At 37.8% G+C, this 17,506-nt stretch overlaps 1 protein-coding gene and 1 long non-coding RNA gene across 2 annotated transcripts in view; one reads left to right on the top strand and one right to left on the bottom strand.

Annotated features, from left to right (window-relative positions):
- CYYR1 (cysteine and tyrosine rich 1) overlaps positions 1 to 17,506 on the top strand; it is a 106,982-nt gene that overhangs the window by 5,015 nt on the left and 84,461 nt on the right. The window contains exon 3 of the mRNA XM_047795094.1: positions 516 to 618. Coding sequence (XP_047651050.1) covers positions 516 to 618 — 103 coding nt within the window. The remainder of the gene's footprint in view (positions 1 to 515; positions 619 to 17,506) is intronic.
- Positions 2,290 to 17,506, bottom strand: part of LOC125135229 (uncharacterized) — a 69,171-nt gene continuing 53,954 nt past the window's right edge. The window contains exons 10-12 of the long non-coding RNA XR_007136922.1: positions 13,026 to 13,066; positions 9,767 to 9,912; positions 2,290 to 2,476 (exon numbers count right to left, since the gene is read on the bottom strand). This is a non-coding gene — a long non-coding RNA (uncharacterized LOC125135229). The remainder of the gene's footprint in view (positions 2,477 to 9,766; positions 9,913 to 13,025; positions 13,067 to 17,506) is intronic.

The raw sequence follows: 17,506 nt of genomic DNA, 5'->3' as shown, positions 1-17,506 counted from the left end.
ATTTAAAAATTATTATGAGAACTCTGTTGAAGGGAACTATATCCAGTCTTTTGGGATAGATCCTGATGGAAGATAATGTAAGAAAAGGAGTGTATATGTATGTGTAACTGGGTCACTTTGCTGTACAGCAGAAGTTGGTACAACGTTGTAAGATCAACTATGCTTTAATAAAAAATGTAAAAAAAAAGAGCTCTATTGATAAGTCAAATGTCTGTTGAGATGGATGATTCATTCCTCCCTCCGTTGTCTCATTCAAGCAACTCAGACTACCAATTACTGTGCTTGCTGCAGGAGATTCAGAGAATGGTCTTTGCCTTTTCTAGCTTTACGTCTAATAGGGAAGGAAGACTGGTTTAAATGCTTACAGTGTTTTAGAATTCTGAGTATGTACCCTCATGAAAATCTAAAGGCTCTAAAGGGTGGTTGTTGAACAATTAAGATTTGAAATAGAGTAATTTTTCGTGAAGCTGTGGTTGCAGACCTGTAACTATATGAATGTGGTTTTTATTTTGTAGAGGATTGCCTTGCTCAGTGTGGCAAAGACTGCAAATCTTACTGCTGTGATGGAACCACACCCTACTGTTGCTCCTACTATGCCTATATTGGGAATATTCTCTCGTGAGTATTAGTTGAATTTGGCAATATTGATACCCTTTCCCTTGCTTAGTTACGGCTTTCCAAAATAATAAGTTATGGGTATAGGCAGGGAATTTTTATGGTTGGTTGTTGCATAAAATCCCTACTGGAGACACTCAACACTCATCACTATTTACTGTCTTATGTTATTTAACTAAATGTGCAAAGTAATAGACGAGATACATGACCTTTTAGAAGGGAATTTAAAGAATACTCTTTTATTGGCTAGTTTTTGCTTTATGGTAATGATAATGATGATGTTTTAAATCGACCCTATTCATATCGTTGATCATTTTTTAAGGTTGTAAACTACATGATTTTGTCTGCTTTGTGGAAGGTTTTGTCAGTTAGAATTTGTCATTTAATGATAGCCAGTTTATTGTGCCACCCATATATTTGTCTGACTCATCCAGTAGATATCAGGAAAAAGAGACATGAATAAAAACCCGTTGAGACACAAAATGTCAGTTTTCCACATAATGCAGCTCAAACAACTTCGGGAAACAAGATTAGAGCCCAAGAAATTCTAGGCACCGACAGTGTAAAGTGATAACCAACTACAAAAATCAATGAAACATAGACACAGACAATGTGTTAAGCATTTCTCTGTAACAAATCAAGAATTTATTTTATAGATATTTCTGGGCAAAGGGAGATGAACAGGCAGGAGCTGCCTTCAGGGTTGTATGTCTGAGATGGGAGCAACCCTCTCTTCCTCTCCACACACTTTCAACATTAGGAATAAAGGGAGAGAGTTAGGAACATCCGAATTTCACCCACGGGTGACAATCGCCCATGGCTTTCAGGAGTCTGCCTCTGTCCTCCTTGTGTTTTTCAAGTGACTATCAGGGTATTTTCAAAGCTATTCTGTTGTGACTTTACTCATGCTCCATGAAGGCTTAAGTGGAACGATTAAGTGCCAGGAAAGATTAGGCACTAGGTGATAGGTGCCTGGCTCTTTTAGGCAGATAGCCACTGCGATGGCTTGGAAGTCATCCTCCGTTTCCTGAGAAGAGAAAACCTGGCATCACGGAGACTTCCTAGAATCAAAGTGGGGGCTGATCTTAGAGATCACATCTCCCTGGATAAGTCCAGAAACAGCCATACTTCAGGAGACTCCTGAAGACTGTCACGGTGATGCAAGAAATGTTAGGCTGTCATAAAGATTGATGACGAACATTTAAGCAAATAAACTCTAAATAAAATGTTTGAATTTTTCTTCATGGAAGACTTGGTGGAAAAACATCAAGTCTCCTTAGATTTAAAGAACAGTCAGAATCAGCTCAGAATACCGTACATATAAATATATAATGATGTTTCACATCCGTGTATCCCTTCATACTTTTTAAGTCAATTAAAATATTTTATTACTAAATTCAAATTTGATTTTCCAGTGGTCTTCACAAGCCAGAGGTTGCCGTTGAGGTAGATGCATGAGTAAGACAGCAGGTGGTATAGACTGGAGGAACAAGGGGTCAGAATGACTCTGTGATTTTTTTTTTTCCGCATTTTTAGAGCTGCACCTGCCGCATATGGAGGTTCCCAGGCTAGGGGCTGAATCAGAGCTGTAGCTGCCAGCCTACACCACAGCCACAGCAATGCGGGATCCAGGCTGCGTCTGCATCTGTGACCTACACCACATTTTATGGCAATGCCCAATCCTTAACCCACTGAGCAAGGCCAGGGATAAAACCCACAACCTCATGGTTCCTAGTCAGATTCATTTCTGTTGTGCCACGACGGAAACTCCAACTCCGTGATTCTTTGGTGCTCTGGCTCCTGGCCCATTTCTCTGTCCCCTAATGACATCGCAGTGTGTTTTGTGCCCATTTCGCATCTCCTAAATATATATATAGAAGACGTAATTAGTTATTCATCAAAATACTTAAAAAAACTTAAACTTACTGATGTACTTTATACGTTTTATATATGCAATCAGAATTGCTTTTTTTATGGTACATATGCTTTTTCTCCCCCATTTTTCAAGTTTTATTGAGGCATAGGTGATTTATCGTGTTGTGATAATTTCTGCTGTACAACAAAGTGATCCAGTTGTACATATACACATTTTCATTGTTTTTCAGATTCTTTTCCCACATAGGTTATCACAGTATATTGGGTAGAGTTCCCTTTGCTATATAGCAAGCAGGTCCCCATTGACCATCCATTCCATTTACAATAGTGTGTACATGCCAATCCCAGACCTTCAATTCATCACTCCCTAAGGTACATGTTCTATGAACTAATTCTATTACTTGGTTAAAGTAAAGAATTCCTTGAGTTACATATTTATCTGAGTTATTAGGGCCATGTACTTGTTATATTTGAAAAAAAAAAAAAAGAATTGTGCTTTGTAGAGGGCGGAAATAAACACAGATGGCATTATATTTCAGGCTGTTAAACTGAATTTTCTGTTCAAAATAGAAACCACTAAGTAAATCCCTTGCTAAACAATTCTTAGAGAAAAAAAGTGTTTAAAGTGTTTTCAACACTGGATAAAGGAGAATACATTTGCAGGATTTCCAGTTATTGTTTACAAATTGAAAAGAGTTAACTCCACCCAAAGCTTTTTTTTTTTTTTTTTTAAGTGAGGGGTGGTGGGGGGTTGGAGAGAGAAAAAAATAATTCCAAGAATGCTTACAAAAGTTCTTTCATGCACGTGTTTTCAAATATTGCTATTTTGGAACTTATAAACTATGCTTCCTCCCTTCCAAGCATCCAGGCACATTCTTAATAAATTCATTCAAATTATCTTAACAGAAAATTTAATCTTTGTGGTCATCAGTAAAGTAATAAGGAATTTTATATATCATAAATGAATAATCTTATAAGTTGGTTTTAATTTGGTCTCTAGTCTTGTTTATTTTCACAATAGAAAATGTCTTGGCTTAGCTTAAAATGAGCTAAAGAGAGTACAAAACTGGGGGCCCTCGAGACTCTGTGTAAGTTGGGAATGTAAAGTACACTTGATCTTTCTTGCTGATGCCTGTCTCTAAAATAACCAGAGTAGAAATATTTGGCCTTTAAATATGTTTACTTCAGTTAAACCTTCTCTTGTGAAAATTGATCATTAAGATTTGTTTTCAAAGTGATCACAGGAGGCTAACTTTCAATTTACCTTTTAGTGGAAAAGTCGTATTTTACTAGTCTCCCCCTTTTATATAATTTAAATTCTAAATACGAGTTAATTTTGACAAATTCATACACTACCCCCTTTTTTCAGTTAAGAATTTAAAAATGTACTTGTGTCTCATGAAAAAATTTTTAAATTAAACTTTAAACATAGCTATATACTTTTAAAATTGAGTGTAATTAATACGTAACTTTATAGTGGTTTTAGTTGCACAAAATAATGATTCAGTATTTGTGTATATTGCAAGATAGTCACTACGACAAGTCTGTTTGACATAATTCTATTTAAAATGGCATACCTACTTTTTAATTATTATGGCCATGGACATTGACTTCAATATAGAAAAGTAACAGTGCTATTTTCCAGAATTTAAGAATAATTTTTGCAAAAGTCAGCATATACTATGCAATCAATTATTTACAAACACATATTGAGTGCCTGTTACCATGGCAGCATAGGATCCAAAGATGAATAGATGATGCTCCCTGACCTTTACAATTTCACAATCTAATAAAAGAAGGAAATGTAGATAAATAATTCTAATTCAGTGAATTAATCTATGGAGTGTTACTGAAGGGCCAGAGAAAAAGCTGCTAAGTGTGTGTGTGTGTGTGTGTGTGTGTGTGTGTGATTTAGAAAGAGATGTTTAGAGAGAGCCTCATACATATGAAATTTCAGAGTTTTAAAAGAAGAGTAGATATTTACATAAATGGATAGTGAAGAAAGGGAAGTGCATTCCAGATGGAGAGAGTCTTGTCTACAGAGACAAAGGTATAAGAAAGGAAATGGTTAGTTTGGGAAAACCCATGTTGTTCAGTGTTGCGAGAAAAGGAAGGTTAAACTTTGAATGTAATGTGTAAATACATAGGAAAAGACAAAAAATAGATCCTTACTTTTATAGACTTTTATGGGTAGATTACATGCTTTTATTGGTCATGTCTAACAAAACTAAAATAAAATAATTCAGTATTTTTCTGAAGATAAAGTAGCAGGTTTCTATGATGTATTTCTAGATACCACTGAGACAAAAGACAAAGGCAAGAAGTCTTCCAATGAAGACTATTGTATTTTATTCCATAGAGAAAATACTTGGAATGAGCACTTTGAGATGTTACACTACCTAGTACCATTTGAGACAGAATATGTGACTTTGGAATTGTGTCTCCATTTTTCACAGAGGGTGACGATTAGAAACCTCACTGTGTTAGAAAATGAGAATTAGGGAAATTTATGATGCATAGAATGTCTCAAACTGATTCTCCAGCATTTCATCCAGCCACTTCTCTCCATGGAAAATAAACAGTCTGTGATGAATATGGAAAGGGGTATTTTTTTTGCTGATGATGAACTTTGATTGACATTCCCTAGAGATAGGATCCAACATAATGGTGTGGTTTGTAGAGTAGTCTTTAGAATTGGTAGAATTTAAGGCATTAGAGGGGGCAGTTGAGCAGCTAATTATGGTTAGTAATGGAATAGACTAAAGCAGGACTTTACTGAAAATGAAGAAAACTGCCATATGAACAAGAATAATTGTACAATGTTGAACATGAACCAAATAATAACTGAATTGGATAGAGTCAGCCAGATGACAAGATCTAAGATTGAATCCCCTCACTCAGTAATAGACTTTTGCTTTTCTAGTCTGCTTTTATAAAATGCAGATCTGCCTAGGGATTCTTCAGTGCACCATCTGGCCAACACAAAAATCCCCATGAGGAAAAAAATCAGGGGAAGAATTAATAAAGGAGATCCTGGTGGGATTAAGTTTCTTTTCTTCTCAATGAAACGTGAAAGATGTATTGCTCAGAGTTTTGCGAAGACAGCTAATAAATATCACAACTGTGGTTTTAGAGCCACGTTATGCATGAAAGCAAAACTGAGTTAAAAGATAAGAATTTCATATTTCCAAATGGCATTTGAAGCCCTATGCTCATTAAGTAGTTGAGCATCCTGAATAAAACACGTGAGGCTGTTCAAATAAGGACAGCATTTTAACACAGCTTGAAAGGCCTTTGGCTTTGGTGAAAACAGACTGGCCAATGGGGAAATGCTGTATAGCACAGGGAACTCTACCCAATATTCTGATAATTGGTGATAATTGGTAACACTGGTGATAACCTGCATGGGAAAAGAATCTGAAAAAGAATGTGTGTGGGAGCTCCTGTTGTAGCACAGCGGAAACAAATCCGACTAGGAACCATGAGGTTGAGGGTTCAATTCCTGGCCTTGCTCTGTGGGTTAAGGATCTGGCGTTGCCGTGAGCTGGGGTGGAGGTCACAGACGCGGCTTGGATCCCACATTGCTGTGGCTCTGGCTAGGCTGGCAGCAGTAGCTCTGATTAGACCCCTAGCCTGGGAACCTCCATATGCTGCTGGTACGCCCCTGGAAGGACAAAAGACAAAAAAAAAAGAGTGTGTGTATGTATATATATATAACTGAATCACTTGGTTGTATAGCAGAAATTATCAGAAGAGCGTAAATCAACTATACTTCAATAGAAGTTTAAAAAATAAAAGTGTTAAAATATTCTTAGTACTTAGGTATGAAATAAACATACTAAGCAAATCAAAGTTTGTGGGAATCTTGCTTTTGTTTTAATAAAGACAGAAATGTAAATAACTAATACAATGTTAAGGTAAATATGAACTTCATTTTAAAATGTAATGTTATTGAGGTGACTTTTGTAAAGCACCTGAGGATGGGGGCTGGTTTCCAGGAAAACCAGTCATGTGATTAGAGGGTTGAAACTTTTAGTTCCAATCCCTAGCCCCGTAGGGAAGGAAGAGGGGCTGGAGATAGAGTTCAATTATCAATGGCCAATGATTTAATCGATCATGCTTATGTAATGAAACCTTCATGAAAATGTGAAAAGACAGGGTTTGAGAGCTACTAAGCTGATGAACACATTGAAAATTTGCAGAAAATGGCATGCTTAGAGGACTTTTTTTTTTTTTTAGTTTAAGTAATTGAATTAGTAACAAATAACATTTGCTATAAAAATAAAGTCATTGTTTCTCAGAAGACATGTATTTTATGTATTACATAAATAAATGTTATGTATTATTAAGAGCAAGTATAGGCGTTCCTGTCATGGCTCAGCGGGAAACAAACCAGACTAGTATCCATGAGGATGCTGGTTTAATCCCTGGCTTTGCTCAGTGGGTTAAGGACTTGGTGTTGCTGCAAGCTGCAGTGTACATTGCAGATGCCACTCAAATCTAGTGTTGCCATGGTGTGGTGTAGGCCTGAGTTGCAGCTCCGATTCAACACCTAGCCTGGGAACTTCCATATGCTGCAGGTGTGGCCCTAAAAAAACAAGGAGCAAGTGTAAATGTGTAGCTATCTGGAATTTTTTGTTAACTATGTTCTATTCAATCACAGTTGCTTTTGTAAAGTAAGCTTCGCCATTAAAAATATAATTTGATTTTAAGAAGGACTAAATGAAGGTTCTAGAACATATTCCCAGGAATTTATTTCTATAAATATATACAGGTATTCTGTGTTCTAAACAAGGTACCAGAAGACATAGCTGTCAATCAAACACAGTTCCTGCCCTTGGACTGCATCTAAACTACTGGGGAATATAGGCCCATAAAACAGATACTTTAGTAGTCTATGGGAAGGACTCTGTGCAGTAGAATCAGAGAAGAGGCATTTTTTGTCCAACTCAGGGTGTGAGGAAGACTTCTTGAAGGAGAGAAATTCCTAGATGAAGGAACCGCAATTGATGAGATCCATCAGTGACTTGAGTTAAAGAAATACTTAGCAAAGGAGGAACAGGAAGGAAGATGGCTTCACCAAATAGAGATCTCAAAAAAAAAAAAAAATCCTACCTCAAACACCCCTCTCAATGCTCTGATGTTATATTTCTTCCCTTTAAAGGCAACTATAAGAGAAGCCAGCACCTAGCACCACTCCATTCAGCATCCTATAGTGCAACCAACAAGATAAATTTTAAAATGGTGATAAGAATTGGAAAGGAAGAAGCCAAATTGTTATCATTTATAAATGATATGACTGCCTATACTCCTCAGACTATAAAAAAATGAATAAGAGAATTCACCATGAGTGTAGAATATAAGGTCAGTGTGCAAAAATTAGTGCATCCTTATTCATCAACAGCACTCAGAAAATGTAATGTGTATGTATGTACACGGAACTCAGTTGCAACATCAAAAACTTTGTACCTAGCAAGGAATCCAGTAATATACGTGTGGCATTTATGGAGTAATGTAAATACATAAATGTTTTACGAGATGAAAGAGAGACCCAAAGAGATGTACCAAATTGTGGGTGAGAATATTGTAAGGATGTCAGTATTGGGATATGTCAATTCCTCCTGAACTATAAGTAAATTCAATGCAATTCACATCAAAACCCACAAGACTGTTTTGTCTTAGGTTTGACAGACTGAGCCTAAAATGTGTAGAGTCCAGTAAAAGGTGTAGACAAAAGACGATAGTTACGAAAAACAACAAAGTGAGAAGACATGCCTTGGAGATATAATAATTTATTATAAAGCTATGGAAAATAAATTGTGTGGTATTAGTTCACAGATAAACTGATAGAATATAGAGCTTAGAAATGGACTTAGACATGTATCTGTGGGACTTGATAGATAACAGAGAAGGCATTACAAACCAGTGTAATGGAGGGATTATTTAATAAGCGATGCTGAGAGAATAGCTTTCCATGTGGATAAACATTAAACTAGATCATTTATCACAGCTCACCCCCAAAAATCTCTCCTAATAGTCTAATCACATAAATGCAAGAAGCAAACGTTTACAACATTTAAAAAAAGAGTAGGATGGCATTATGGTATCAGGACAGGAAAGATTTCTAAAATAAAAGATGAGAAGCACAACCAGTAAAAAAAGAGCTATACTAAAAATCACTTAGCTCTCTGCCTTAAAAGGATCATTTTATGGTTTGTGAATCTATATCAATTTTTAACTTTTTAAAAAACATAGACGGCCACAATTTCATAGACAAAATGTTGGGCAAATTCCTCACTTAGAGAAGATACTTGCAATCATTTGATGCGCAAAAGATTAGTATCCGGAACACCTCAACAAGAAAATGGGCGATGTGTGTGCTCAGAAAAAGTAACAGAGCAGACCACTGGAAGGGCAATAAATAGGCGGAAGATGTTTCCCCTGACTAGCCCAAGCAGGGAACTGCTGTTTAAATGGAAACAAACTCACAGATTTCAAAAGCAATCTTATGGTTACCATAAGAGAAACTGCTGGGGAGAGGAAAGAATTGGGAGGGTGGAAATAACATATACATACTACTGTATAAAATAAATGATTAATGAGAACCTACTGTAGAGCACAGGAAAATCTATTCAGTAGTTTCCAATAACCTATATGGGAAAAAAGAATGGATATACTTATTATGTATGACAGATTCACTTTTCTGTACACCTGAAACTAATATAACATAGTAAATCAGCTATACTCCAATAAAATTAAATTAAAAAAATAAAACAGTGGAAGACTATCTCACAGCCATCAGGCTGGTGACCCTCTGTAAGTCTGATAGCACCAAAAGCAATGTGGGCCAACATGAAAGGGAACCCCCACTGCTAGTGGGAAAACACCAACTGTTATCAACACCTGGGGAGCAACCTGACCACATGCAGTAAAGATGAAGATGGGCATCCTTTTGGACTTCACAGTACCTCATCTACATATATTCCCTAGAGAATTCCCAAATACGCACAGGGAGACATTGTACTGTGATGGACACATTGTTTAAAATAGTTAAACATTGGAAGCAACCTAAATTTCTATCAGAGAAGGATGGACAGGTAAATTAGAGTATATTCATGCAATGGAATGGGATACTGCAGTTAAATCTCTGCATGTTAGTGTATCACTACAGTAAATCTCAGAATTGCAGTGGTGTGTGAAAAAGAGCTAATAGAAAAAGAGAACATGGTACTATTTGTGTAAAGTTAAACACAAAATAACTGTGTATCTTACTTACAGAGACATGCACAGGTGGTAAATGTGTAGATATGAGGGGGAGAGAAATGGACACATGAATTTCAGGATTGGCCAGAACCGAGGGGTTTCCTGGGATGCAGGACCTTCAGTGCTGCAACTTCTTAGTCCTGCAACAAGTTGGTCACCCTGTGAAGAGTAGGAAAGAGGGTATCAACTTTAATATTTTCTTACTTAAAAATTACAAATCTGAAACAGATATTATAAATTATTACCATGTGATAATCATGGGTAGTGGATATGTGGGCATGTTATATTTGTATCTGTAATTTGCATAGAATTTAGAGAAACATTTTTTTTTACTAGACTAAAACAGTATAACTGAGAAACAGCCAGATGGAAGAGCTGCATGGGGCAAGGTACGGGGGAAGGGTTAGAGGCTTCCATGCCCTCCCCCTGCATGTCCCTTTTCACAAATCCCTACATGTTCACCAACCCTGGAAACTCTCTGAACCTTGTCCTTTTGTGGTTTTATAGAGGCTCCATTACATAGACATGATTGATTAAATCACTGACTATTAATGATTGAACTCAGTCTCTAGTCCCTCTCTTCCCCCCAGAACTCAGGGGTTTGGAATCAAAGTCCCAGCCCTCTAATCACAAGGTTGGTTTCCATGGCAGCCAGGCCCCATCTTCAGGTGCTTTCCAACTCACCTCATTAACATAAACTCAGATGTGGTTGAAAGGGGTTTGTTTTTAATATCGAGACATCTTCACTACTTTTATCTTAGGAAATTCCAGGGGAAATTCTGGTTCCATGACAGAAATGGGATGAAAACCAAATATTTAGTTCCTCTGATAAATAGCACAACACCTTGTTAACATGCAGATTCTGATTTGATAGGTCTAGTGTGGAACCTGGAATTCTGCATTTTTAACAAACTCTCATGTGATATTGATGCTGCCCATCTTCCAAGCACATTTGGAGAGGGCTGGTACTGTTTGATAATTTCCTGGACTGTGGGGTGAAGTGATAGAAGAGATGAGAACTTACAGATTGGTGGGATTTGGGGCTAGGGATTGGGGCTAAACACGAGGAATGAGTCCAAATCAAGCCTGAAGTTTTGGGTGAGTGGGTGGATGGTGTGTGTTGGGAACTGATGGGGGATATTCAAGAAGGTTCAGTTAGTATGTTGAGTGGTGGGGTGGGGTAATACGCTCTATAGCCTTTAAGCCAACTTGAGTGGGCCTTCAGTGAGTGGATAGAGTGCACCAATCTGAACTCAGTGGGGAGCCTGGAGCACCACATCTAGATTTGAGATTAAAAGCTTAGAGGTGTTGAAAAATGTGTAGGGGTGCGAGCAAGATGTCCTGAAGAGAAGTGCAAGAGAGAACATAGCAAGCCAATCAGGAATATGCTGCATTTCTCCCCTTCCTCCTGAAAAATGTTTTACATCTATTTTAGCCTCCCTTAAAACATTCTCCATCCTTTCAAAATTCTTTCACTATCAGAATTGGTCTGTCCTTCACTAATCAGCTTGAATAGACCTCCCAAGATGGCAGGGTAAGTGGATGCCTTTATTTTCTTCTATGTGCTTTTTATATTTTATATTGCAGCATTTCTTGGTATATTGGTTCCTTCTGAGTTGAATATGTTGTCTTAACAAAGCAATTTACGTGAGGATCCATCTTTACTCATCCATTGGACTGAGCCCAAAACTAATCAACTCACAGCTGCTCATGTAGTCCAGGTTTTAAGGGCTACTTTCATTAGATAGATATCAGAATTGGATATTATAAGAGAAAGTGTATATGGTGGTGGCAGGAATTATTAGCGTGAAGGAAACTATCATTTATTTAATGCATCCTCTGTCCCAGATGCTTACTATATATTGGTTTATTAATCTTCAGAATAGCCATCATGACCTGGATATTATTCTTGTCTGTACAGATGAGGAGGCTGAGACTCAGAGTTAAGCAATTTGTCTGATTTCACACAGCTGCTATGCACTGAGCTGGCATTTAAAACTATGTGTGCATGACCTTTTTCTGCCACTTCCCACTGGTTCCTAAAGAACTGGAGGCTTAAGATGGGATAAATGAAAATTATTCATTGCTGTAAGACCTTATGACAATCTAAATATCATGTTTTGGCGGAGCATTTTCTTATTGTCCATCTGGATTAAAGTCCCTCCCACATGCTGCCATAGTAGTATTCTTTTTCTGCCCTGTTATTATTTATCATTTTATTCAAGTTCCTAAATTATCTGTCTGCCCTTCCACACATTAGACTCCAAGAGGACAAGAAGTGGGTCTGCCAACGTACCATTGAAGGTACGGGGCTCAAACAATAGAATGGTCCATAGCTGCTTGTTGAAAACACAAGTAATCCTCTGTTTAAGCATGAAAAAGCTGACATTTTATGAGTTCTAAATCAACAAATATCATCTGGATAAATATTTGCTTAGAAAAAAATCAACACATAATTTGGATATGTGATTGATTTCAGAGAATTTGTTTCATGGAGTACAAGTAAGGTACCATTGCAGAGTAAAAGGAGTGATTTCCAGGGAGTCAGCCATCACTTTTGAGTCATACTGATTATGATACATTATAATCAGATGATAAGAATTAGAACTCAAAAGCCAGCTTGATTATAAGGATTTAACCTCCTTGTCATGTTTCCTTGGTATTTCATTCAGTGTGCTCTATCAATGTTCAGTGCCTCAAGTAGGAAAAGTTGAAAGGTCCAGAACCCAAAGGAAGGAAGCGCTTTACACTGAAACTTGCCTCAGGCATATACTAGGAGGTCTTGCTGTGGTCTGACCTATCTCCATTCAGGTCTGCTCTTGCACAATTCATGTATTTGGATGTGTTCTATCCATGAAACAATGTGATGTGCCAGCCTGTGACCATCAAGGCAACAGGCTCTTGTATGAGTCTAATTCACTTGCATAATTTTTGGAGGTAAAATGTTTTATTGATAAAATTGAGGAGGCAAGAATTATGCACACACAGTGATTTTTATTCCATTATATTGGAAGAATTCTGGCAGGCAGCTGCTGGCCAGAGCACACTATCTTCCAGGGTCTCCCACCTGCAAAATCTGAGGATGAACACACCCATAACTAATGAAAATTTCAGAGGGAGATGATAACCTCATAAAGTGTAATAGGATTCCATCTGAAAGTGCCACGGGTGGAAAGCCTTGGCTATTCAACCCATAGTAATGCAGAGATAAGTAGAATTTGTAGTTTTGATATTCATTCTTAAGGAAAGAGAAAGAAGAAAGAAATTCTTACAGGTAACAGGAGGAATGCTCTTTTTACGCCTTTGCACAGATCTGACAGAAATAGAGAAAAACAGAAGAAATTACTTCAAATATAAACAGTGCGAATTCACACTATCAAAAAGCTGAACAGAATGATATCTCTCCACACTTCATTTTGCAAAAAATAAGTGTGGCCTATGGTTGCAAATAACCAACTGTACAATGTTATACAACATTTTTCCCTCTAAAAACACCAGGAATAATACAGGATCAACCTCCAAATTATTACATGTGGGGAAATATATTTGGATTTAAATTTATCAAATAAATGATGAAAACTCTTCTTTACGGTTTCTATCTCGAGTCGTACCCACCCTCGCATTAAGTAAATAGACCTTCTTACCCTTTGTCAGGTGGAATGAAATGGGCAACAACTCTTTGTGATGCTATTCTTAATTAAGAGTAGTTTTAGCAATAGAGGGGTATAGAAAAAAGATTAGTAATGTTTGAATCCACCAAACTAGGTTTGAGTTCTTCTTTTATGCTGGGTAAACTTCATTCTCCTAATATCACTGAGCCACTGTTTATTAATGTGTAAAGAGGAAATTGTGGTAACAACTTGCCTATCTCGTAGAATTCGACTGAAAGATATATTCTCACATAAAAGTACTTAGAAGAGCTTGGAAATATTTTCCTCCCATTAATGACAACATTAGGCTTTGAAAACATCTGGAGTTTGGGAAAAGAGGACACAGCGGGAACAGTGTGACTTCTCCAAGGTCATTCACAAAGCCCATGACTGAGCAGTAGAGTGTCCCTTCAGGTGTGAGGCTCTCGTTCTGGTCCTCCAGGCCAAAACATGGGCATCTCTTCTCGGGAGAGCTTTCTTAGCCTTGAGTGAAATAAATAGCCTTCTTCATCAAATGGTGTTTGCAGTCTGATAACGGCGAAGGTAGCTAATTAAGCACTGTCTTTGCTGCCCAGCAGTTGCTAGAAGCATAGTACAGTTCCCCAAAGTCATGTGCATTCAGTGGCAAATCTGCCACGTTGCCCTAGGCTGACCTGTGTGTTAGAGAAACTGGCTTGAAAACAGGGTGAACAAGACTTGTGATAGAACATGATGGAAGATAATATGAGAAAAAGAATGGATACATATATGTGACTGGATCACTTTGCTGTACAGCAGAAATTGACAGAACATTTTAAACCAACTAGAATAAAAATTAATGTATATATTATATATATGACTAAAAGGTTTTATATATATATATATATATGTATATGTAGATGTAAAGCAGGTTTATGAAAAAAATCACACATGTAATACCAAAAATCAGGGAGCAGTAATTTACTTTACAAAAGGGCTCATTAGAGATGGCTGCTTCAACTCTACTGATGATATGTTAATAATTAATGCACAAAACAGTGTTCTAACTGCTTGCCATGTCAGTGGAGTGATCACAGTACTTTATAGATTTTTGAGCATGTCTTTGCATGTAAAATTTAGAATTGCCTCAATTAGACTTTAAAAAAAATGTTCATCAGCAGCTTTCTCAATATGTCAGTGCTTATAAGACAAGAATGAAAAGGGTGATGACCTGTCTCTGATGATACTGTTCATAACCTACATTTGCAACTTTTGCGGGACTGACAGTGTTTTCAGTGGTAGCGTTCCTGAAAGGGGTCCGGCTGCTTACCTCTCTAAAGTCAATAAAGAGGCAAGGCTGGTGGAAAGGAATGTTTGCTGTATTTCAGAGGCTACCAACTGAAGGAGGGGAGAGGAGGGTGGACTCATGTCCAAAGGCTGACTCTCCCCACTGATCATCAGCAGGCAAAAGTTTTGATAGGGGAGCTTCAGGTGGAAAGTGGGGGCTACATGCAGAAACAGCACAGTCAGCACTGATAGGCATCCTGACACTAATTATGCCGCCACCTGACTGATCACTGTCATCCGGATTGTTTTAAATAGTTAATCTTCAGTTCCCAGGGTCAGTTTTTTCCCATTTCTTTGAGACCACTTCTCAGAATTGTGGTTGCTTATATCATGGCTATAGCCTGGTCATCAGGAAGCTAATTTCTTCTGCCTGGTGGGGGTTTTCGTATCTATAAGACAGCCAAGAGAATATTGCTCAGAATATGATCTATAGCCCTTGAGGAGGAACTAAAGGTCCTTGACTTTGCTTAATGACTAAACTATTACTGTTTTGTCCTATTTGACTATTTTCCTTTGCTTCTGCATTTCCTCACTTCTATGATTAAATTAATTCTTTAAATAAAAGTTTTTCTACAGACAAAAGCAGGCAGAGGGCATGAGAGGGGGAAGGACCCTAGGGTCCTGCTCCATTTCGGTAGCAAATAAATGCCAGATGTCATGTGGAATAAAAAGTCATTGATCATAGCAAGGATCAGTTGATGTCTATCAGTTCTAAAATGAGTTTCCCTTTACTCAGCTTGCTGGCTTTAAACAACCAGCTTATTATACATGCTGTGTATTTTGCTTCATGTCCGTGGTGAAACAGTTTTTGTCTCATTACCTTTCATTGGGAAGACTGGCTCCAGTTCTGCATAAAACAGAGAGAGCACATCCCCCTCTCTGCCTCCCACTGAATGCAGCAATAGAGTTTGGATGGAATGCATGGAACAGCTCTTTCAGGTAGATGAAAAGCAATAGTAGTATGCAGATTAAGTAACAAGACTAAAATTCAAAATACTGCCTAACTCCACTCTGCACTAAACAGAGCCCAAAGTACATAGGAACGCTTTAGGATGTGGACAGAGAGTGATATAGGAGAATCTCTCTAGTTCTGGCTAAATAAGAAAGGTCCTCTCATGCTCAGAGACACTGGGGAATTACCCCAATATTGTTCTTTGATCTCTTATGTGGCCCTTACGTGATCTTTTGGTTGTCGTAGCAGTGGCAGTGATAATGGCTGCAGTGGGACCTGACAGGAGTCTAAAACTCTGAGAACAGGAAACTGTCCTTTTGATCAGAATGTTGTAATACCAGGAAGATGGGGTGAATCTCCACTGCTTTATTTATTTATTTATTTATTTATTTATTTATTTATTTATTTATTTGATTGTCTTTGACCTCCTACTGTTCAGCGCTGGATATGAGCCCATTTGTGGAAATATGCAAAGAGCTGAGTAAATAAAGCCCATCTTTCTGATCAGAGAACCACAAAGCATTGCCCGAGGGAACCAGACATTACTGGGGGGATCATTGAGATGGAGACACTCAGATTTCCTGTTGTGGCTCAGTGGGTTAAGAACCTGACTGGTATCCATGAGGATGCATGTTCAATCCTTGGCCTCGCTCAGTGGGTTAAGGATCTGGTATTGCTGCAAGCTTCAGTGTAAGTCACAGATACCACTCAGATCTGGTGTTGCCATGGCTGTGGTGCAGGCCTGCAGCTGCAGCTCCAATTGGACCCCTCCCCTGGGAACTTCCATATGCCGCAGATGTGGCCCTAAAAAGAAAAAAAAAATAAAGATGAAGAAACTCAAATTGATCTGTAAGCTACTTGTGAACCCCTGGGCTTCTCTCAAGTTGCATATGCATGGATCTGACCCTAAACAGTGTACCTTGTGAATTGAATACTGAATATATATAACCTCCCAAGTCCTACATTGGCAGTTAAGTGGTATACACATGGGATAGATCCATACATGACTACAGAGACTCTGAAAATGGAGCCTACCTTGAAAGCATACCCCACAGAAGTCTGATTGGAATATGTGGTCTAAATTGAACCTGACTGGTTGCCAGCTAAAACTAAAATATCAAAGTTCCCCCAAGATTTAAGCAAATCCCAAGGTCTCATAATATTCAGAAAGTTCAAGATACAATCCAGAATGACCCAGCATGCGATGAACCAAGGAAATCTCTACTCACAAAGGAAAACAGAATCATCAAGTAACAGAAATGTTGGAATTATCTGACAGGCTCAAAAGCATCTCCTATGAAAATGACCCAAGAGGTAAGAACAATCCCTGTTTGAAATCAGCGAAAAGACTGCATTAGAAAAAAAAAGAAATAGAAAACATCCAATCTGAACATCATTTCTCTAACAAAATTTCCTCCTTTCATGTCTCTGTGTCATTCAATATTTAATGTAATTCTCTTGATATTTCAAACCTTTTCATTATTATTATACTTGTTATGCTAATCTGTGATCAGTGACCTTTGACGTTAGTACTACAACTTGCTAAAGGCTCAGATGATGGAGAGCATTTTTTAGCAATGAGGTATTTTTTTAATTAAGGTATGTACCTTTTCTAGGCATTATACTATTGCACATTTAATAGATTGCAGGAGAGTGTAAAGGCAACTTTCATATGCGCTGGGAAACTGAAACATTCACGTGACTTGCTTCGTTGTGATATTCACATGTGTCGCCTAGTCTGGAACTGAACCCACAATATCGCTGAGGTCTGCCTACAGTCAAAAGAAGGCAGGTAAAGGGAATGAATCAAAGGAATGAAAAACAGAGAAAACAAACAGAAATCAAG

The sequence above is a fragment of the Phacochoerus africanus genome, chromosome 1, assembly GCF_016906955.1.
Source record: "Phacochoerus africanus isolate WHEZ1 chromosome 1, ROS_Pafr_v1, whole genome shotgun sequence".
Taxonomy (NCBI): Eukaryota; Metazoa; Chordata; class Mammalia; order Artiodactyla; family Suidae; genus Phacochoerus; species Phacochoerus africanus.
Note: the sequence above shows the minus strand (reverse complement) of the source record. Positions and strands in the feature narration are given on the sequence as shown.